Source organism: Coccomyxa subellipsoidea (genome assembly GCF_000258705.1).
Source record: "Coccomyxa subellipsoidea C-169, whole genome shotgun sequence".
In the NCBI taxonomy this organism is placed as follows: Eukaryota; Viridiplantae; Chlorophyta; class Trebouxiophyceae; family Coccomyxaceae; genus Coccomyxa; species Coccomyxa subellipsoidea.
The window spans coordinates 765,980-786,466 of NW_005178037.1; the positions used below are offsets into that span (position 1 = coordinate 765,980).

The 20,487-nt window shown below is 51.6% G+C and overlaps 7 protein-coding genes across 7 annotated transcripts; 3 read left to right on the forward strand and 4 right to left on the reverse strand.

Annotated features, from left to right (window-relative positions):
• Positions 1-6: 6 nt before the first annotated feature.
• COCSUDRAFT_47078 (hypothetical protein) lies at positions 7-3,791 on the reverse strand (the record flags this gene model as incomplete). Its single annotated transcript, XM_005648459.1, has 11 exons — positions 3,555-3,791; positions 3,433-3,471; positions 3,289-3,346; positions 2,943-2,992; positions 2,771-2,833; positions 2,242-2,335; positions 1,695-1,882; positions 1,258-1,425; positions 808-1,032; positions 343-508; positions 7-116 (listed from the first exon to the last, which is right to left on the reverse strand). The coding sequence occupies exons 1-11, from the start codon at positions 3,666-3,668 to the stop codon at positions 7-9; spliced, it is 1,275 nt and encodes a 424-aa protein (XP_005648516.1). The 5' UTR covers positions 3,669-3,791.
• Positions 3,792-3,931: 140 nt separating this feature from the next.
• On the forward strand, positions 3,932-5,953 carry COCSUDRAFT_28549 (Ssu72-like protein). Its single transcript, XM_005648460.1, has 6 exons — positions 3,932-4,290; positions 4,407-4,559; positions 4,799-4,913; positions 5,006-5,058; positions 5,177-5,242; positions 5,399-5,953. The coding sequence occupies exons 1-6, from the start codon at positions 4,201-4,203 to the stop codon at positions 5,498-5,500; spliced, it is 579 nt and encodes a 192-aa protein (XP_005648517.1). The 5' UTR covers positions 3,932-4,200; the 3' UTR covers positions 5,501-5,953.
• Positions 5,954-7,574: 1,621 nt separating this feature from the next.
• On the reverse strand, positions 7,575-9,712 carry COCSUDRAFT_10367 (periplasmic binding protein-like II; the record flags this gene model as incomplete). Its single annotated transcript, XM_005648461.1, has 7 exons — positions 7,575-7,676; positions 7,899-8,093; positions 8,440-8,647; positions 8,835-8,853; positions 9,005-9,128; positions 9,274-9,384; positions 9,542-9,712. Coding segments are annotated over 7 exons (930 nt in total), but the record flags the coding sequence as incomplete, so codon positions are not given.
• Positions 9,713-10,851: 1,139 nt separating this feature from the next.
• Positions 10,852-13,711, reverse strand: COCSUDRAFT_36212 (chorismate synthase; the record flags this gene model as incomplete). Its single annotated transcript, XM_005648462.1, has 8 exons — positions 10,852-10,965; positions 11,329-11,551; positions 11,946-12,049; positions 12,303-12,454; positions 12,595-12,724; positions 12,850-12,948; positions 13,113-13,343; positions 13,487-13,711. The coding sequence occupies 8 exons, from the start codon at positions 13,709-13,711 to the stop codon at positions 10,852-10,854; spliced, it is 1,278 nt and encodes a 425-aa protein (XP_005648519.1).
• Positions 13,712-14,091: 380 nt separating this feature from the next.
• COCSUDRAFT_53173 (hypothetical protein) lies at positions 14,092-15,435 on the forward strand. The gene is made up of 5 exons (XM_005648463.1): positions 14,092-14,377; positions 14,513-14,708; positions 14,836-14,907; positions 15,048-15,114; positions 15,216-15,435. The coding sequence occupies exons 1-5, from the start codon at positions 14,287-14,289 to the stop codon at positions 15,297-15,299; spliced, it is 510 nt and encodes a 169-aa protein (XP_005648520.1). The 5' UTR covers positions 14,092-14,286; the 3' UTR covers positions 15,300-15,435.
• A 119-nt stretch (positions 15,436-15,554) lies between these two features.
• COCSUDRAFT_15003 (outer arm dynein light chain 1) lies at positions 15,555-17,987 on the forward strand (the record flags this gene model as incomplete). The annotated part of the gene is made up of 7 exons (XM_005648464.1): positions 15,555-15,587; positions 15,707-15,871; positions 15,960-16,202; positions 16,479-16,601; positions 16,905-17,093; positions 17,175-17,339; positions 17,634-17,987. The coding sequence occupies 7 exons, from the start codon at positions 15,555-15,557 to the stop codon at positions 17,985-17,987; spliced, it is 1,272 nt and encodes a 423-aa protein (XP_005648521.1).
• A 301-nt stretch (positions 17,988-18,288) lies between these two features.
• Positions 18,289-20,361, reverse strand: COCSUDRAFT_53174 (hypothetical protein). Its single transcript, XM_005648465.1, has 6 exons — positions 20,005-20,361; positions 19,501-19,809; positions 19,248-19,361; positions 18,996-19,124; positions 18,805-18,870; positions 18,289-18,696 (listed from the first exon to the last, which is right to left on the reverse strand). Exons 1-6 carry the CDS (start codon positions 20,192-20,194, stop codon positions 18,497-18,499), a joined length of 1,008 nt encoding a protein of 335 aa, XP_005648522.1. The 5' UTR covers positions 20,195-20,361; the 3' UTR covers positions 18,289-18,496.
• Between the last annotated feature and the right edge of the window lie 126 nt (positions 20,362-20,487).

Consider the following 20,487-nt stretch of genomic DNA (forward strand, 5'->3'; position numbering starts at 1 on the left):
ATCCTGTCACACTGCCTGGGGTCTTGCCAGTGCCTCTTGCTTGCGCCCCAGGGTGAAAGCAAGGACACAGCAGCCCAAGCAAATGGGGAATGCGGCTGCTGCACATCCAGAGGGCCCTGCAGCAAGCACACAAGAACATGAACTCTGGAGCTCATGACTGCCCACCTTTCTGCAATCGGCAAATAGTACTTGCCTACACCATTTGAAAATTTAGCCATCGTCATGCAATATTCAATTGATGCATGTTCATCACACGACGGACGCCTGCAGCAGTGCATGCCCGCAATTGAATAAGACACCCTCGCCCTGCCCAGACAACAGATTAGACTTGGAGCATCGCACCAAGGTGATAGTAGCCATCAAGGAAATGGAACAGGCCGGCAGCCAACATGTCGCCGCCCCTGACAACGAGGGTGTCAATGCAGATCTTGGCCTTGTACATCTCCTCCCGAGGCACCACCGTGAAGAGCACCTCCCTCGCCGGCCGCGCCAGGGCATACCCAACCACCTGCAGCAGTGACGATTCCTGTTAATCATTTTATTACCCCAGTGAGTTTGTGTGAGGGGTATTCTGGAAACTACAGTACCAGCAGAGCCACCGTGCCACAGCCTCCTGCATGACAAGTGCAGTGATTGCTGCAGCACTAAGCAGCTGACAAGCAGGCAAAGCATTTTGCACTGCATATGTCATGCCTTCAAATGTGTCAGTGTGATTCAGACAGGATAACACCAAGTGCTCTTGCATGCAGTATGTTGCATAGGTGGCATGCGCTGCAGGGGGCTGAGAAAGCAAACCTTTCGGAGCACCTCTCCTGAAGCCACTACGAGGGGCGTTGGCCACACAGCGATGGCAAGCATCAGGGCGGCTGCAAATGCAGGGCTGACAGTGAGCGCTGTGGCCAGCCCCAACAGCTTCAGCAGCCGCCCGGTGGCCGCAAGCTGCAGCAGCGCTATCACAAAGGCCGAGGCAGAATTGATGGACCCAAACAGCGCCATGCGCGAGGCTGCATCGCCAGCCGCAGAAGCCACCACCTTCCAATTCAAAGACACACATAAGATCCCATCCTCAACATGTGAGACAGCATGCCAGAGCTGCATGCCCTGAATATTATTTGTTCCCCTGATGTAAGCAATGCACGGCTGGAACGAACCCCTCCAAAGAAAGGCAGCTAATGCTTATTGCGCTCAAGCAGCTCGCCCAGGTCATCCGGTGAAGGCCAATGTCAGAGGCGCATTGAAGGGGAAGGCTGTGCTCACCATGGACTTCTCAAAGTACATGAGGGAGGCGATGACTGTTGTGAACACGATGTATGCGCTGAGGTGGGTCAGGTAGCGCGATGCAGCGATGCACCGGAACCCCTCCCACAGCCGCACAAAGCTGTGCCAGACCTGCGCTCTCAGGGCCTGCCCCTGCCGAGTCTGCCCCTGCCAAATAAAGCATGCATCGCTCAGCTGCTGGCAGCAAATGCAGACGTTCTTACAGCCACCCCTGCGGTTTAAGTTTCAGAGCATCAATCCGTGGTTCACATCCCCATCTTGGTGTCAAACGCATGTCTGTAGCCTGGGGTAACAGTAGCGTGACACCAGTGGCAGCTCTAGGATCGTTTCCCAAGCTTCCTCGCTTCAGTGTGAATCGGAACAGTCAGTAGAGTGTGTGGTGTGCTTTCACGCGGACATGGCATGAGGGCCTGCACCAGTGGGGAGCGGCTCTTGCCGGGGCTCGGCAGCACGGGGCTCAGCCGTCGCAGTCGCGATGCAATGCGGCCGGCAATCTCCAGCGCGGCGGCCGACAGCAGCATGGGCGCCACAATCTGGCCTCTACTGCCGCTGGTCCTCAGCGCGCTCGCCCAGGCTGTGGCCAGCAGTGAGCCCACCAGCTGCCCTGTGTGCACTCCACAGGCATGACTCGCCATTTCATTTTGCTTTACCTGCCATGCTTGGGTAGCTGCAACTTCTCGACTGCCCTACTTCCACCAAATGTCAGAAAGGAAGGTATTGACATTCGTAAAGAGAGCAAGATGAACTTATTTTCAGGGCAATCATAGATCTTGCGGCGTGACAAAACACAGAGCACACATCCTTCAGGTGGTATACGCTTCTGAAGTTGGATTTGGCAGATGCCTGTAGTGCATGCTGCTTTGAGAGTTTTCAGCGCATTTGTTGAGGCCAAGGCTGAGGATTTGGTGCTCACCACATGTGGCGCCCGCCCCCAGGACCCAAACAGCCGTGTGCCCGCCTCACTCCCAAACACGTCCGCCATCCGCGCCCACATCGTGGACAGGCCCACCAGATTCACCACCGACACCCACAGGAAAAACGCCGCCCTCACAACCCGCTGCACGCACCAAAAAGGCCACTCACACGCCCATGCAGCCCCCCATAATATACTGTAGTGGCCACTGAACATGAAGTAGCACTGGTAGCTTGTACAGAGGGGTCAACTCCCTAAGGGGAGTCCTATTCAACCGCTGGTTAGAGGTTGTCGCAGGAGCCAGGGCAGAGGAAGCACACACCTGAGCTGCTGAGAGGCTGCTGTCCCCACTGCGCACGCTGCGCTCCTGCAGGGACCTGCCAGGGAGTGCAGCTGATGTGCCCCCATTCCCCCCCTGTAATACCTCTGCAGTGTCCCTGTGCCCTCCTGGCTGCTCCAAGGCTGTCCTACTGACTGCAGCAGTGCTGCTTGAATCCACTGCAAGTATGAAGCGCTGCTGGCCATGGGATGGGTACTGGTCTGCTCTGTGGAAGAAAGCTGACTCGTTGAAAGGCCGACCTGGTAGTCCATGACCGTCAGGCACAGTGTGTATTGGCGTTGCCTGGTATGCCAGGTAAAAGCCTGCAGGGAACAATTGTCAGCGTCAAGGCAACCCATTGGAATGCACGTGTGAGGCCTGAAGCATTTCACAAATATTCCTACAATTCCTGCCTGCAATGCGGGTGCTCACCCAGCAGAGAGAGTGCCAGGAGCCGGTACAGTTGATGCACGGCTTTGTCCCTGCGCCATGCATATTTCATGATCATACCAGGGTGATGCACTGATGTTTTGCCTGACAGAACATCCTGACAGAACATGAACGTTCAAGTGAGGCCACACATTGGAATGTGAGACTCACGGGGTGACGCCAGGCCGCACCAGGAATTGGGACAGTGGTGTCACAATCAAGGTGAGTAGAAAACTGCCAAGAAATAAATAGGGTAGCTGCTGTGTTCCTGCATGGCAAGTCAGTGATGTCAACATGCATGACATCAAATCAGCAGTGGGAAGCAAAAACCCAGAGCTAGGGTGCAGACCTAGAGAGACGCCTGCCTCATCTCTGATTGGAAGAAGCAGAAAGTAGGAACCCAGGATCTGCACAGGCATGCATGACACCTCATCAACCATCTGCAGAGCCAACTGGCCTTGATCTAATGTGCAACAGGTGGACGAGACCGTACACAGAAGAGTGCTGCGAACCCTTTCAAGAGGGTGTCCACCTGCAGTGTTTGAAGCCACCCTTAATTAGAGACTCATGGAGAGCTTAAGTGGGCGGAAAGGAAACAGGAGAATGACTCCATACCTCCTCATCTCGTACTTCTACTACCCTCTTCAGGGAAGATGCTACTTTGTTTGAAGAGTATTTCCTTTCTGGTGATCTGCTGAATTGATTCGGCAATTGGACACTGCCGAGCATGTCAGATCTGATTCCAATGCCTCGGCAGCAGCCCTCCTCTGAGGGTCCCTATCCAAGCCCGAGCACCGACCCCAACGCTCTACAGCTTCTTTAGTTACATTTTCCATGCACACATCTTGGTTTGAAGCACTCGAGCAGGCCAGAGCAACCGAGGTAGATGCAGCAGTGTCAGAAGTGCAGGGTTTTGGTAGGGCTCTGATACAGCTCCAAATGCTTTTCGCTCCCATACTATAAATTATAGTCTAAGCCTCCAGAGACAAGGAATGCATTCTATTGAGAAACAGGTGATGTAGATGAACAGGCGTAGCATGCTTCAAATGGTCACAGGACCAAGGACACTGGAATTGCGATCTGCGTAGGACGAGGGCCTGTTTCTGTCTACAACAACATTGTGATAGACATTTTGATATCCAAATGATGTAGATTTTGCAATGATTGTGTATGGCAGAGCTTGAGCGGGAACCGACATAGTCGATCTACTTTTGGGTGAAGCTTTCACACTTCCACACTGTCCCCCACAGCTGGCTGCAACATGGGGAAAATGAAGGTTGCAATGGTTTGTGCCTCAAATCAGAACAGATCCATGGAGGCACATGCACTCCTCAAAAAGCATGGCTTCCAGGTAATGGGCATGGCCTGTTGCAGATTGGTTAGTACAGGAGCCATGTCTTATCTGGTCTCGAACCGTGTGGCATCGTATAAACGAGAACATTGAACTTGCCGATGGCACCTCTGCAGGTTAGTTCCTATGGCACAAATGGGCACGTCAAGCTCCCTGGCACCAGCCAGAGAGAACCCAATGTGTACGACTTTGGCACTCCATATGCGGACATCTATGAGGACCTGCGGCAGAAGGATGAGAACTTCTACTCACGGAAAGGCCTCCTGCAGGTGCAGACATGCCTGGGCACTCCCTCTGCCATACTGCCTATCTGCTTAGCTCACCCAACCGTTTTGCATTGCGAGGTGGGAAAGCAGCAGTAATTTTGTCATCATGTTCAAGGGATGCGCACATCGTGTTGCTATAACCTGGAGAAACATCGTAGGCGATGGCTAGGATGCATTGCAGTTTCCTGGGTATGCATTGTTGCATTAGTGGCTGATGGTGAGTCATGTGCATGGATTTGCAGATGCTGCAGCGCAACATGGGAGTCAAACGAGCCCCTGAGCGGTGGCAGGACAACAGGGATGTCTTTGATGCCGTGGTCACGTTTGATGAGCGTATCATGGAGCAGCTCCTAGATGGTGAGACTAGGAATATGTCCCCAGTTTCACGACTGCTGCCAGGAATGCAATGCAGCCATGCGCCTGACGGCACCGTGCATGCATGCTTGCAGATTTCAACAGCAGGCCTCAGTCGACCATGAAGCCCCTTCTGGTCATCAACATCGTGAGTCTCTTCCAGCATGTGAAGAGATCTGGCCAGGAAAATAACCTGCACATTTCTTGATTGCGAGCCCAGCCAAGATTCTTTTCCTTTTCTGTTGAAGACACTGCTGCGCATGCAGAATGTTGAGGACAACCATGAAGAAGCTGCACGCGTGGCGCCGCAGACTCTCAGGCTGTGCCAGCTGGTGAGGCACTTCACACCATGCCTTCGAAACGAACATTTGACCTCTGCCATTCCTACCAGCTGGCACAACCTGCAGGTTGCAACCATGTCTCTGTACATCTGACACTCTCGCGCTCATCTGGGAGTCTCAATGATTGCGTTCACTTGGCACTTGCAGCTTGAGGCCAAGGAGGATTGGGAAGATGGGATTGACGATGTCATCCAGCAGTTCGAGGAGGAGACAGGCAGACGGCCAATCTACACAGTATGCTTCTACTGATGCACAAGATCCTCTAAAGGCAGCAGAAGGCAGCAGCTGATTTAGGTTCAAGATTTTGTCCTGGGTCTCATTAGGTACAGATCAATAGAGAAGACGCGCCACATATGGCACTTCGCTAGGGACTAGTACAGGAAGTCCCCTTAGCCGGCCAGCGAGTGCAGCTGGTTTTTTCCCCTGATAAATGCATGCGTGCTCTTGCAAATGTCCTTTGCTTCATTATAAGCTATACATATACATAGGTATGGAGAGACGCTAGAGCTGATTTTGAGCCTCTGTCACTAATGGCACCCTGGCACTTTCACACACCAGTGATGATAGCACCTTGAATGCCGTCATCATGATGCTTGTGATGTCATGATGTTAGTGACACCATGCGCATGCACATGGTCACGAGGGTGACCGGTGCGTGCATTGATGCTTCCTAGGTGCCTGTAAGTTTGTGCTTTCTACTTCTTATAGCAGTGCAATAGTTGCACACATTGTGCACTGGCATGTTTTCTGTCCATCCTGAACCATGATACAATGAGGATGAGTGATGCAGACAATTAAAAATACCTATGAACTCTATATTGCCAATTTCTTGAGGGAAAATAGAAACACTGACCTGCAGCTTGCACTTCTGTTATACACACGATGCCGTTAGTAACACAGTCGAAGAGTTTCAAGAAATTAATGGGCCAGAACCTTGATCGTCTTTTTGGCCTGCCCGTCTAAATCAGATGCATGCAATTTTAAGACATCCGACTTGGATCATCTGCCATTCCATTTTGATAATAGACTGTTATCAATTGTATTTGTACAATTTTTGAAGCTGATTTGCATGAGTCTATGGAACGTTTGAAGCAATACTTTGCCGATCAAGGCCTGACGGCATCTGATGTTCCGAAAGCTATAATCATTCATGAGATCTTAGGCGCAGCAATGGCTGTTGGCTTCTGGACACTATGCTACACGATACAACCTTCCAGGACTTTTATGCAGCCGGTCGCATCTGCTCTTGCAAAAAATCAACGTCTGGAACAGGCTTACAGCATGGCAATGGTGAGGGCACAAAAGACAGTACAATCGTGGAGCTGGTTGAGAAACTCTCCAGGAGTAAGACGGTGAGGGTATCCCAGCACCTGCGTAAGCTCATGTAGTGGCTCATATCTGTTTAGGGTCACCATCTGCACAATTACTCATCATTTATTTGATTTGATTTCGTGCTTCTCTCAACATACCGAAGTTCCCATGCCCTTTGACAAGAAGAATCTAGTGAAGTCTCGCTTTTCGCTTGCACAGGGATCCAGGCCGCCTTACACTGTCATTGGCTGAGTCCATCTGCTTGCGGGCTTGCATCAAGCCCATAACATTCCCTTTCAAGTTATGGGCAGCCTGGAAATTGGTGCTAGCTACCAAGAGGGATTCAGGCAGCTTTGCTATGATCACTATGAGAACAGCGTTCAAAGAAGCCTCCAGTGAGCGACCAGCGCCAAGGAAAGGCAACAGGACAGCTGCACAAAGGGCACTGACTGTTTTTTAAGCAGCCGTGCTGAATTGCAATCATTACTTCTGATACAGGGTCATAGTGCCTGCAGCTGTTAGTTTAAATGTATACCTCACGTATACAAGGGCCTGCTGCACTCGCTTGATACAGTGCATACTGGTCAATGCACAATTCAGGGCATTCAACATGTAGCCTGCTGCATTCAGTGTACAGTTGGCTTGTCCCAGTCAGGGTGTAACATGTTCCAATACAGCTGCCGGGTGCGCTCATCCAGCGGCAGAAGAAACTCACTCCTCTGCAGCACTGACTCTTCTGGGATCACATCACCAAATGCGTCCTGGAGCCCCTGTTGCGTCAGAGGAACTGGCTGATGCCTCATACAGAAGAATCTTGATTAAAAAGTAAGCACTGGATGTACAGATGCAGGCTTCCTCATCACATGCGAAGTTGCACTCGCCAGCTGACAAACTTCGTGCATGTTTTGAAGCAACGCTTCAAGAAGGTGCCTAGAAGACTCACATTGTCTTCCGTCGAGTCTTGCTCCTGCCTGCTGGTGCCCGAGCGTGCATCAGTCGATGGAGGCAGCAAGAGAGGCGACGCCCCTGACTTCAGGCCTCTATTCCAGGCCGCCCTTGAGGGCTGCAGCCAGTAATCAAGCCAGGCTGGCAGCAGCGGGGATGGCCCTCGCATCTGTACACATAGCATACAGCCTCAATGAGCATGTCATTCTGTACTCTTCCCCTCTTCCAAGCCTGCTGCAAGACACCAGCAATGGCTGACCACCTCACAGGCAAGAGGGATCTCTGCAGCCTCCCTGAAACACAGAGTGCTAGCAACACCACAATCAGAGCTAGCAATGGCACGATTGTGTCATGCAGTGCAGCTGCGTGGTGCAATGAATCGAGGTCATACCCGGGAGCCGTGTTGAGCGTGGGAGGGAACAGCCCACATGTCAGCCCACAGCGAAGTGCCGGAGGCCGGGGCAACAAGCACCACATCGCCGCTGCGCTCAGCAGCAGGGACCAGGTCGCCACTCCATCCCACCACCGCCCACACATCTTTGGCCCCCAGCGCCTTTATGTGCTCCTTGCTGCTGAAGACCCGCACCTACGCGCACATGCCAAATGCTGACCAGCATTCTGACACTTGTCCTTCACGCCTCAAACGAGCCGGCTGTCGGCAATGCATGCCCTGCATCGCCCATCTGCCTGTGAGACAGCAGAAAGCCCTGATCTGCTGTGACTGCGATTCATCAATTACTGATAGGTACCTTTGCAACAGGTACCATACAATCGCAAGGGTGGCCTTCGTCCATACTCGGCGCAAGCACTACTTTGCATGTTTTGCGAACTCTCTTGGTCTACTCAGTAGTTGCGAGGGCGCCGAGCATGCAATGCATGGCCACAGGAAGGCAAAACCTGACATTTCAGAGAGCTTCAATTTCTGAGCATACCTGCTGCCGCAAGCGGTCCACTTGCTGGGCCAGGTCCTGATCAGACAGACCCAAAGAGGCCAGCTCGGCCGCGCCTGTGTTGAAGCCGCCTCCCAGCGTTTTGAGCGCAGCGCCCACAAACTCGCGCGGAGAGTCCACCCAGGCGACTCGCTGCCTCAGGCACGGCTGCAGCAGGTCCCCCCAGTCCCTGATCGGGTGCGCCCCCGCCCTGTCAGCACCACATAACCCGATGCGTCACCACTCACACTACGGGTTATAGTCTGTTCTAACAAAAGTGGGAGCGATATCTGCGAGGAAGGAGCTGCAACAACACTGATTGAAAAAAACAGTGGGAGCCAATGAATATTCATGCTGTGCCCATGCACATGCACATTAAGTAATGACGTAGAGCATACGCACTCCTTGCGCGGGCACCTGTGCCTGACCAGCATGGCAAGCAAGCCCTAGCTCCACAGCAAACTCCATTCACAGATATTCCTTCACATGTTGTGGAGATCAGCAATGGGGAATCAAGGCGGAGGGGAATGCTGAGAGCAGATCTGCAGAGCATGCCTGAGCAGGGCACTTTTGCGGTAGGCGATGAGGGTGCATCCCCAGCGATGAGGGCAGGCCCACACCAGGCCCTTTGGGTCCACACTGCCATCTGCGCCGCGCTTCACCAACTCACGCCACCTCGGTGGAAGATTTCCCTGCAGGTGCACAACTATCCTTGTATCTCTGCCACGAGAGCTGGGATGAGAGCTCAGACTGCGGCAGGTGACAAGATGTCTTGTGGTGCGGGCTGGCATAAATTAGTGTGGCAGTTGCAGAGATGCTTGTTAGGCAGCTACTCACCCACCAACGATTGCTTTCTGCCTCGGGGATCGGCTGTATGAGGCCTGCCCGTATGGCCGGCCCGAGCCAGACGTCCCCAAGAGTCACTGCGTCCGCCCTCGCTGCGCTGTTCTTCTTGCTGCACCACCCCCCACCATAAATAATTTTACAAAGATACAGAGTGACAATCTGCCCATTCTTTTTGCAAGAAGCCACTGCATGCTTTCAGGCAATTGGCATGGGCCTTCTTGTAGCTTTGATGCAACAAAGCATGCGGCATTTCGCCCACTAAAGAAATTGACCTGGGCTGGCCGAGCTCCTCAAAGATGTCTGCAATCTGGGGCTTCTGAGCCAGCTGGAAGCGCCCATACTTGCTGAGAGCATGGCGGAACTCAAGGATGGCATCTGACGGCACAGAGCCACGCAGTGCAACAATCTTCAGCGCTATTTCTAGCTCGTATGCAGTGACTACTGAGCCGTCTGGCAGCTGCACATCTCTGATGGCCTGCGCTGGCTCGGCAGACCAGAGCCAGCTGCCTGCATCATGCGATATGCCATTGGGTTTAGCAGTCATCATGTGCTCTATTTCACAGCAAATCTGCAGCTTCAAGCATCAATCTACATTCATTAACACCTTGGCACAATTAGCATCTGCAAGCATGTGATCGTTGGGTGATAGGCCAGGAGCTTGGTGGTAAGAGGCGTAATGCTTGCCTACAGATGCCAAAGCTGCAGTACCAGCCTCGATCCCGACCTCACGCCGTGTTTTGCCTTCACTCCCAGCCTGCAGCCATGACTCCTTTTAGCCAGTATACCTCGTCCAAATGGAAGCTTTCACATTCCTTGGAATTTGCAGAGACATTAACGGTTGTGAATATGCCTTGATCACCTCCCATTTGTCGGGAATGCTTTTCTTTTTGTTGGACTGCGTGCGGTCATGGTCACCGTCACTCTCAATTGTACCATGACTATCGCTCGAGCACAGACACTTCCACTTCCTTGGTTGAATAGAAAGAGTATTTCTCTTTACGGGTGTGACTTTTCTTTGCCTGAAAGTGGTGCAACGGCGATCTCTAAAAGCGATCCCGCCCTCTAGGCAGTCTGACAGGGGCCAAGCAAGACGCATTACAGCCAGAATGAGAAGCGTAAGATGGTCTACATTGTTCGTGATGACGAAATGCAGTGTCAAATGGATTGGAAGTATAGACGAATGAAGGAAGCATTTCCACCCACCCCAGCTTCTCTTTTATGGGAAGCTATGGGATAGCATGAACTTCCCTGGTTCTTTTCTCTCTGAAAGTCAATTCTAGCAGAGAGCAGCAGCGAATGAGCAGCCTGATCTCAATGCTACTCTTGACTTGACGTGGAAGAATGAAATACTGTACTAACAATGGCACGGCTGATTGTCAAATGGACACGTCTCGACATGTGTCCTGAGTCTCTCGCACCGCTATCCATGGGCCATTCACCACAGCAATTACACAGCCTACCAAAGCCATCAAACAAGAATCTGTCAACCTACAGGTGTAAATTGACTTGAATACGCCCATTGCCACTCAGGAAGTTCAGCCCTCTGCGCCATCATGGTGCTCCATCACATCATGGAGAGGCTACGGCGCTGCTGCTCTCCAGATGCTGGCGGAACTGGCGAGCAATTGACACATCAGGGCTGCATGCGCTGTCCCGGGGAAGCAGCTCGCACTGTGCGTAATGCTGCAAACACGACCACACAAAGGTCAGGCCAGCAAACCATTGAGAATCTCAGCGCTTACCAGTACCGTTGACAATACGTATGAAATTACAGCTGCAAAAGGTTGCCTTCACCTCCTTCCTCAGACATTCAACAGCTGCAGACTTGCAGTATCTGCGCATGCAGCTTACGATCAAAGAGAGCATGCCACAACCAGCATGCAAAAAGTTTTTTTTTTGTCACCATCACAAGCACTTCTTTCCTGTCAGGTGATTCCGTCTGCCCCCTGAAATCTTTCAGAAAAGCACACTGCTGCCTTTATTATTGCTCAATAATCCACCGAAAGATAATGGTTGATCTGTTCATGCCAAGCGAGGAGAGCGCACCTGCAGCAGCTGGTCGGCAATTACAAGCGCAGCCATGGCCTCAACCATGGGTACAGCTCTGGGCACGACGCAGGGATCGTGGCGGCCTCGCGCGATCAGCTCCACCTCTTCGCCATCGCGACTGACCGTGTTCTGCTTGCGCGAGATCGTCGACGTCGGCTTAAATGCAATCTTGGCCACTATGTCCTCCCCGTTGGATAGGCCCCCCTGGATGCCACCCGACCTGCGCACATGCACGGGCTCTCATCAGGTCAGGCACTGACGTCCCCAGGCGTCTGAAAGATGAACTTGTAGTTTTGTGGCATTGCCACGGGCAGGAACTACTTGTTCACAAATATTTGGGAGTGCTAGGCACTGTCATGTCACCAAACTTTCTCTTGATGTATTGAAAGACTGCAACACAGGTGAAGCACATGTTTCAGCAGATCTGCATCCCCAAAATGCTACAGATGCTAAAGAAGCTCTAAGTGGGGCCGCAAGACCAGCTGGAAGCTCATTGTCTGGCACCTAAAGGCCTTACTGGATAGCAGGCATTAGCAGCCAAAAGTATGTGCAAGAAGAGGCCAACAAACTTCCATTCCAAGTCAAAGCGGAAAGGAAGAGGAGGCAGCAGGCACCTGTTGGTTCGGGTGCGGACTTCGCCGTCGTCCATGTAGAATTCGTCGTTGTGCTCGCTCCCCAGCATGCGCGAGCCCGAGAAGCCGCTGCCAATCTCAATGCCCTGTGTTTACAACAGCAAGGTATTGGTTGAAGAGCTCGTACTGTAGGTATTCCATGACTGTGCGCAGTCACATCCTGGAACTCATATGGCCTTGCAATACTGTTTTGCAAGAACTCATGACATGCTTTGCCGTCTTCCGCAGTAAGGCATCATGCACCTGATGACGCCATCTGTCAAGCCTTCAGGCAGCTGCCATCACAGAGGCACAAGAAGTGCACCAGTGCATGCTGGTGGAAAATGGCATGCAACGCACCTTGGAGGCTGGCAGGGACATGAGGGCTTTGCAGAGCTCCGCCTCCAGCTTGTCAAAGAAGACTGGAGAGCCGAGGCCCTTGGGGCAGGACCGGATCACACAGGTCACCTCCCCTCCGCATGAGTCCCCGCGCAGCCGCACCTCGTCAATAGCTGCACTCCAGATAGCTGCTTCTTTGGCTACTCTTCCAAATAGAAAAACATTTTCCGTCGACACAAGCAAACACTCGGGCATGCATGCGTGGCATCAAGACTCCACCTAAAAAAAAAAGGAGAAGTGAGAGGCAGGCCACCTGTGTACATGGCCTTTGCGGCTTCTGCATCGGGGCAGCGTACGTCGTTTGCCTCCACCTGCTCCTGGGTGAAGGTGGCATTGTCCACGTTCGATGTCACGTCCCGCACTCTGCTGACATAAGCCAGCACCTGCACACAACAATATGCACTCTCTACCACCGCTCGGACCAGCCAGACACATGCAACTCAAAGTGCTGTAGAAAGCATGGCATTTTTACTAGCACAAGCAGGGTGTGTGAGGGGATGGTATTAACCTCTACGCCAGCGATCAAGCGCAGGAGCTTCTTGGCTATGGCCCCTGCGGCCACACGTCCAATCGTCTCTCGCGCAGACGACCTGCCACCGCCCGCCACCTATCCCAACATTACAAGTCTGCTCAATCATCTGCTCCAACGTACAGCATGTATCTGTTAGGGCAACGGACAGGGGCCAGTTCTGCTTCCCGTGCCTTCATCATGGTGAAGTGAGGCTTTGGGATTCTGTTGAGAATTATCAGGGGAACTGATGGTGCACGCACCGCTCTGATGCCGTACTTCATGTCATAGGTTGCGTCTGCGTGGGACGGTCGGTATGCCACAGACATCTCTGAGTAGTCCTGGGACTTCTGATCAGTGTTGGGGACCATGATGCAAATTGGTGTCCCCAGCGTGATGCCCTCTGACACACCAGAGTAGATCTCGCACGTGTCTGACTCCTTCCTTGGTGTTGTTATGCGGCTCTGTCCTGGCCTTCTCCTGTCCAGCTCTGCCTGATGAGAGCAACACAGCAGAACAAAATATCATGCTTTACGCCTGCTGTGATGACGTGCAGCGCAATACATGCTTTATAAGCATCCACGGATCTGAACAGAAGTTAGCAACTTGTAACTCAACGAAGGTATGAGAAGTGCACCTGTATTTCCTCTTTGGTGATAGGCAGCCGCGGCGGCACACCATCTATCACACAGCCAACGCCCTTGCCATGGGATTCTCCAAACGTTGTCACCCTGAAGGAGTGGCCGAATGTGCTGCCAGCCGCTCGAGTGATCAGGTGTGTTTGTCTGGAGTGCCTGAAGGCGCTGCGATGTCCTTGTGCCAATCTTTGCAGACTCAAGTGCTGCTCACCACATAGAGCCATCTGCTGCTGAAATACTCGCATCGTGTTTGACCAGAAACGAAGATGCACTCCAAGCAAAAGGAAGTTCTGGAGGTCTTTTAAGAAACAATTACGGACGAGCTTATACTTTCACTCAATTTGCGATCCTTTCTTTTACTGTCTATAGTGACGCTGGGAATGATGATTCGGTAATATACCAGGAGATCATGCAATAATTAATGGATTCCAGAAGAATTTGAGAACCGATCCCTGGATGGCTGTACACATGTGAGATCAATCCACGTGACGCTGACTCATCACCAAATCTTTCCTCCAACTTGGCCAGGAGCAGGAGGTCAGGAGGCAAGAAATTCTTGTCAAGATCTGCGGAGACAACCATTACCTTCTTTTTTTGACGCACACATCGATCCGATCGCAGTGAGGCGCCTAAAAAAGAGGAGTTTTCCTGGCTTCAGTTGGGCCTTCAAGCTGCAGCAAAGCTATCTGTGACACGACAGTACTAGGATGAACGCATTGGATCGCAATTGCTTATTCAAGAGCTTCCGTTCCATGTCAATCGGCTGCTGACGACGCTTGGCTGGTCATCGAACATATAAATGCCGAAGGACATCAATCCATTTCGCGGGAAAAAGACACTTGGCAATACTACTAAAGCTCCAAGGCGCAGCAGAAAGGATAAAAGCAAAGGTATGCAGTGCCTGATGTGTAGCAGTGCATCACGATCTGAAAATATATGACGCCTAACAGTCTTCTGCACATGCGTGGTGCCACTGTCTTGTCAATGAAGAGTGTCATGAGATGTCCTGCAACGTGGTGTTGAAGGGCCCAGAAAGTCTGGAAGCAGTCCATGGGGACTCTTTGGCCTTGCGGCAAGCATCGCGGCAGCTTGGCTTGTCGGCGCGTGGCACATTAGGGACCAGCGCACAAGAAAATACCAAGTTGACAAAAACACACTGGCCCGGATTATGTCAAAGCCCATGAAGTATACAGAGCATGCGCAGTGCAGAATGGACTGCAGGTAAGCGCTTGTGCCTGCTTACACATTCACGCTTGTGGTTGTGTCTCCTACCCTGACCCTTAATCTATTCAGTTCTGTCCTGCGCAAAATGAATAATAAGGTGCAGCACTTTGTTCCTTGCGTGCAGGCACATCAGTCAAGAGGAGGTTGCAGCAACGTTGAGACAAGGCACTGTGAACCAGCGGAAGAGTAATCTACGGTGAGGCACTCTGCAGCTGTGACTGCAAGTTTGCGCAAGCATGCTATCCTAATCCCCCTTTATTTTTTGGTGTACAGTATTTCAAGGAGTCAATATATTCCTTAATAGTATGCAGCTAACAGCTTCGATGTGGAGTGCAGGCAGTTTCCATGTCCCAAATATGTGGTGGATGCTACGCTGGGCCTGCAAGCAAAGAAAAATGTGCAGGTAATCACTTTTGCTTGGATGTCCATTTTACAATGTCCAAATTTCTGAATTTCTTACACTGCACAACATCTGATCCTGATTAATGAAGCTGTCTGGTGCAGGCGGTCTTTTTGGCTTGCCCCACCCACACGGACGTGGTAACAGTCATAGACAAGGACACTGACTGGGAATGCTACTGCCCTTAGTTTATGCACAGTCAAATGCATCACCCTGAGTCAAGAAGACTGAAAAGTACAGAATGCTACATTGGTGCTCTGTGTCTGAATAGTGGGAATGGTGTGCCATGTCACCAACGGTTACATGTAACGGTTCGTTGTCATCACCGTAGAGGACGGAGCTCATCAACGCTATCCGATACTTTCGCGCTATGCATACACTATATAGACAATATAAATTGTCTTGGAAGACATCGAGATTACTGGTTCCTATCTGCTTTTGAGATGGTCCGGATCACGGTAGAGCTACTGCGGAAGGTGCGCACCTTCCCAGCTCGGAAACTTTTCCTCAAAGTGGCTCAAGGTTCAACAATAAATTCACTCACATTTTTTTTTCGAGACCTCTGAGTCTTGTATCTGCTGATCTTCTCTGAAAGAGGGCAGAGCACAACGATGGATTGCTCGCTACCCTCGAGGAGATCACTCTTCATCAGCAGAACATCGAGAGGATTGAACTGCTCGGTTATGCCTGCCGAAACCTCAAGATGCTGTATCTTCAGAACAACCTCATCGCCAAGATCGAGAACCTGCATCGACTCAAGGTAGATCCATGCACAACAAGCTGCCGTGCTTCAATACTAAAGATCCAGCAAGCTCTGGGACGATTACAATAATCTTATTTTCGTGCAGGAGCTCCAGTATCTCAATCTTGCCATCAACAACATCACAAAGGTGCAGAACTTGCAGCGCTGCGAATCCCTGGCCAGGCTAGACCTCACCATGAACTTCGTGACAAAGGCCTGCCTGCCCACTGTGGCAAGCCTGGCTGCCAACGAATTCTTGACGGAGCTTCACCTCGTCGGAAATCCCTGCTCAGAGTGGGCCAACTACAGGCCATTTGTGATTGCATCTGTGCCACAACTGCTAAAACTGGTGCGCCCCTGCAGGAGTAATAAAATTTGTTGTTTCGTTCATGCTTGCAGTTCCCCCGACAGGCAAGGTGCATCTGAAGCTGTTGTCAAGGCTGCCACATATTCTACCCGTTGATAGACTCGCCAGATCCAAGCAAGACCCATCAAGCGTGGGCATGATGCCACGCTTTACCCTGGGTATTTACACCGGGAGACGGGATTCTCTTTCAGAGTACCAATGGACCGCATGCTGGCATTGTGTGATACAGCAGACAATGTTGGTGGCCCCCTGTCACAGGATGGTGTGGAGATCTTAGAGGCAGAGAGAAGCCAAGCGCTGCAGCAGCTGCCCAGCCTGCAGGAGAGCCTCAGGATAGAGCTACTGGCTGAAGGCGTTGATCCAGAAAGCGCTGCCCAGATGGTAGAGGACGACAGCTTGCTCGACGCTGACATCATCCCAGAGACTGGGCAGGCCTCCAAATCCCAGACTTGTTTGTTTCCATACAGCACTCTGCCTGCAACTCAACCCACATGTATTTACATGCGGGAATGGATGGCACTGCTTGAGATGCAGTCACGTCATTTCTTGCTGTCTGGCTCCAGTCCGTCGCATCATTTGCATGAAATCAGAGCAAATGGGAAGCACTGCAAGTGCCAATCCCGATGTTTTTGTGTCTAATATACAAAGTTGTTTTGGGACAGGTACATAGGAGAGGATGGGGAGATGCGGCGGCCGTGGTGCCCCGCCACAAGGGTGCTCGAGCACAGGGAAATGAAGCAGCTCAACGCAGATGCTGAAGAGCAAAGGAGGGCCTCGCAGGCCAAATTCTTTGGAGACCACAGCCCATCCAAGCCCTACAGACATGACTTTCCCCCTCTGCAGGCATGCACGGAACCTCTCAACACACCTCATGTACTTTTAGCATTGCAGCCAGAAAGAAAGATCCTCACATGCCGGCTTCTTCTTCATTGAGTCGATTATTTACTATCTCAGGAGGGATCCTCAATACTGCAAAAGAACGAGGGGCAATGGGAGTTTGCACTAGAGGAGAGCAGGGATGGCTTGAGCATCCACCTTGATGTAGAAGTGGGCCGCTTCCTAGACAGCTCCCTCATCAAAGCTGATGTGCAACCAAGGCATGTGCGCTTACTCATCAAGGTAGCCGTCATCAGACCCCAATCAGAGTCTGCAAAACGCTTGGCCGGCCATCCTGGACATCACAAAATCTGATCTTGTAGTGCACTTTCAAGAAAGGTGTAGGCACCTTGCTTGAAGTGCGGTGAGCCCCTGGGTCCATCAGCATTGATAGAATGAGCCAGGACTTTCCTCAGCAGCCCTGCTTTGCACGTCATGTAACATGGTGCCACCCTCAAGAGATCAGGCCTCAGGGTCCTGATCCATCCACGATTTTGGAAAAGTGCTTGGTTAAAGGAGTGTCGATGGATTGCACAGGGGCATTTGCTGCAACTGGCGTTGCCGGTGGAGATAAAGCCCGGAGCCAGCGCAGCTCAGCGCTCAGCCACAACTGGGAATCTCCTCTTAATAATGCCCAAGGAGGACCCTGCTGCTAAAGCCATCGATCAGTCATGCTGGAGGTGTGTGCATATGTTGCCAAGGCACATTACAGCGATAGACCATCACATGCTTGCGTCTTGTGTCAAATCAAATACAGGTGTAGGCGCAACCTGCTGGTACTGCTGGCATGTCCACATGTCGTGGAGTAATGGAAAATATTTGGTGGTGAAAAGGGGGCTGTCCGAGGCATTAGCCTGCAATGGCTCACTTGTGAAATACCCTCCCTGTTGATGCAGTATAATCATGGCACTGGCATGATACTGATGGAATATTCCTGCCACGTGCCTGCAGGCAGCGGAGCAGAAGAGAAGCATCGCACGAAGAGACAGATGAAAACTGGGAATGGAGTGCGGCTCGACGGAGAAGGGAAAGTTGCCCAAAGGCAGTGACGTTCTGCACTGGCCTTGCTCAAGGGCAGAATGAAGCTGCATGCTTGAGTGACATCTCTCTGCAACATGAAGAATGCATACCTGCTCTGTAATTCAAGGTCTGCCAACATCTTGGTTCTGTGGTTGGCTGTACCTCACACCCTGCTTGTCATATTTTACAGTGGCCTTCGTACCAACAAGCCATGATTTCAAACTTATCCAAGATCAGTGACATAAAGTTCTACTCAGCACCCACAAAAATTATCACTCTGGTTGCCAATGAAAATAACGAATTCAACACGCTTGTCTTATAGCCTTGAACGGCCTTGTCTCTGCATATGGTACATCAGCTGACTGCTGCTAGAGACCCTCTCAGGCTGTCACGCGGTGGCGCCCCTTGGCTCTGCGCCGCGCAATAACCTTGCGGCCATTTCTGTTTCTCAGCCTGTTAAGAAACCCATGCCTGTTCTTACGCACGCGGTTGCTGGGCTGATACGTCCGCTTCTGCATGTGCATGCTGCCATCCGTCTGCGCTCTGTCCTCCTTATCTTCCAAGATAGCGGCCTCAAGTCCTGGGTGCACATAGACAGCATTATGATGCCATACAGAAGGCGCTGCAACCTCAGACTTCAAATGGATGCTTGGCTTGTCTGGATAAAAAGCTGAGACAGGAGGCTCGCCTTCAATCAGTGACATCACTTCATCGCTTGGCGGCTCAGCCTTCAGGACGGCGATCATGTCTTTTGCTGCATGGAACATAGCGGGATTTATATATTGTTGATTAATAGAACATGAAGAAATGGACAAGCATATAGAGGCAACAGCATGTGAATCCAGGCATTATTAACATTAAGATATTAGAGAGACAAACCTGTGCAGGGATTGGGCAGCTTATCTCCAAACTTGGACTGGACCATGTAGACTTTTTCCACCATGGCAGCTTTCTTGTATACCTTTTCCATGAACTTCTTCAGCCCCATCTGCTTCACCTCATCAAGGTCTGCATGGAGTATGAGCATATCTGGTTAGGCCAGATATGCCAATGTATCTTTCAAGCATTGATTGCCGTCAGATGGCTAATTGCCGTCACAAGGCAGTCACAAGGCAAAGAGAAGTGACGCACATTGCTTGTTGTTGCCTCCCTCCCTGAAGAGCACTTCTGTGACAAGTGTCGTGGCCATCGCATCGCGCAAGTCTCTGCCTTGGTCAACACCCCCTTCCCCTGACGAGTGTTCCCCTGCGCAAACAAAAGATGCTTTCATTGGCCTGCTCCCTTCCACATCATGATGGTCAGGCAAGGAGTCCTTGGATTAGAAGTCATGGTTGTAAGGTGCAAAAGTAGCTTTTACAAGTTCATTCATGTGACGTCCTCCTACCTAGTTTAACATTGATGCTCTGCGCCCCAGCGAAGGAAGGAGGCGCAAATGATTCTATGTGAATAGGGATCTCAAAGCTGTGCTCGAATAGTGAAGCCTGCAGCTCCTCTGGCAGCGGTGAGGAGTCACTGAGGACGATGTCTTGTGCAACCTGGGCTTCGGCGCATGCGCGGTCCAGGTAGGCCACAGGATCGAAGTCTGGAAAGCCCTGCGTCACTGTGCGGCCCAGCTGTGGCCCCAGCAGCTCCCTACCGATGATTGATGGTGAAGGGTCAAACGGCATCTGCAAGATGCTGCTGTCCCAACTTCCTGCAAGGGCACCTTGTCACTGGGTATCTATCGTCCAATTTATCGTCCAGCAGCTCGAAGTCATGGACATAGATTGCTCAAGACAGCACGAGGATCATGCATCCAACGTCATGACTGGAATGTAAGTGCTACTGTGACTAGCATATCCCAGGGTAACCTCTTCATCTCTTTTACACATCTGCAGACGGAGCGCACCCGTGAAATCCCGACCATTCTGCCACAATTGCCTCCCCCTAATCTTGCAAACACCGTCGCCAGGCGCATTTGCGGGGTTCTGCTCCACTGAACACATGTCCTGAACACATGGCCTAGCTAAGGTGGACAGGGAACATGCACGGCTGCTGCTTCCTCGCCGCGAAAGGAGGAGGGAAGCAATACGAAGCATTTGATATCAGAATGTCTCGCTCATGGACTGCTTAAGAGGCCAGGTGAGCTGCTCAGATGCTCTGCAGCTCCTGGGCAGTGCACAGGACAGCAAGGTCTCCTGCGCCCTAACAAGACCAAGAAGATCTTGAGGGTACAGCACGCCTTGAAATTGATATTTCAATCTTCTCACCAGGTTGGAGATATTTGCCACGAGGCCTTCAGGACGGAATGGGTGGAAGTTGCGTCAGCTTATAAGGCTTGTAATTACTAAGGTGCCACATGATCTGCTGACTGCGCAAAATTCTTCTCGTC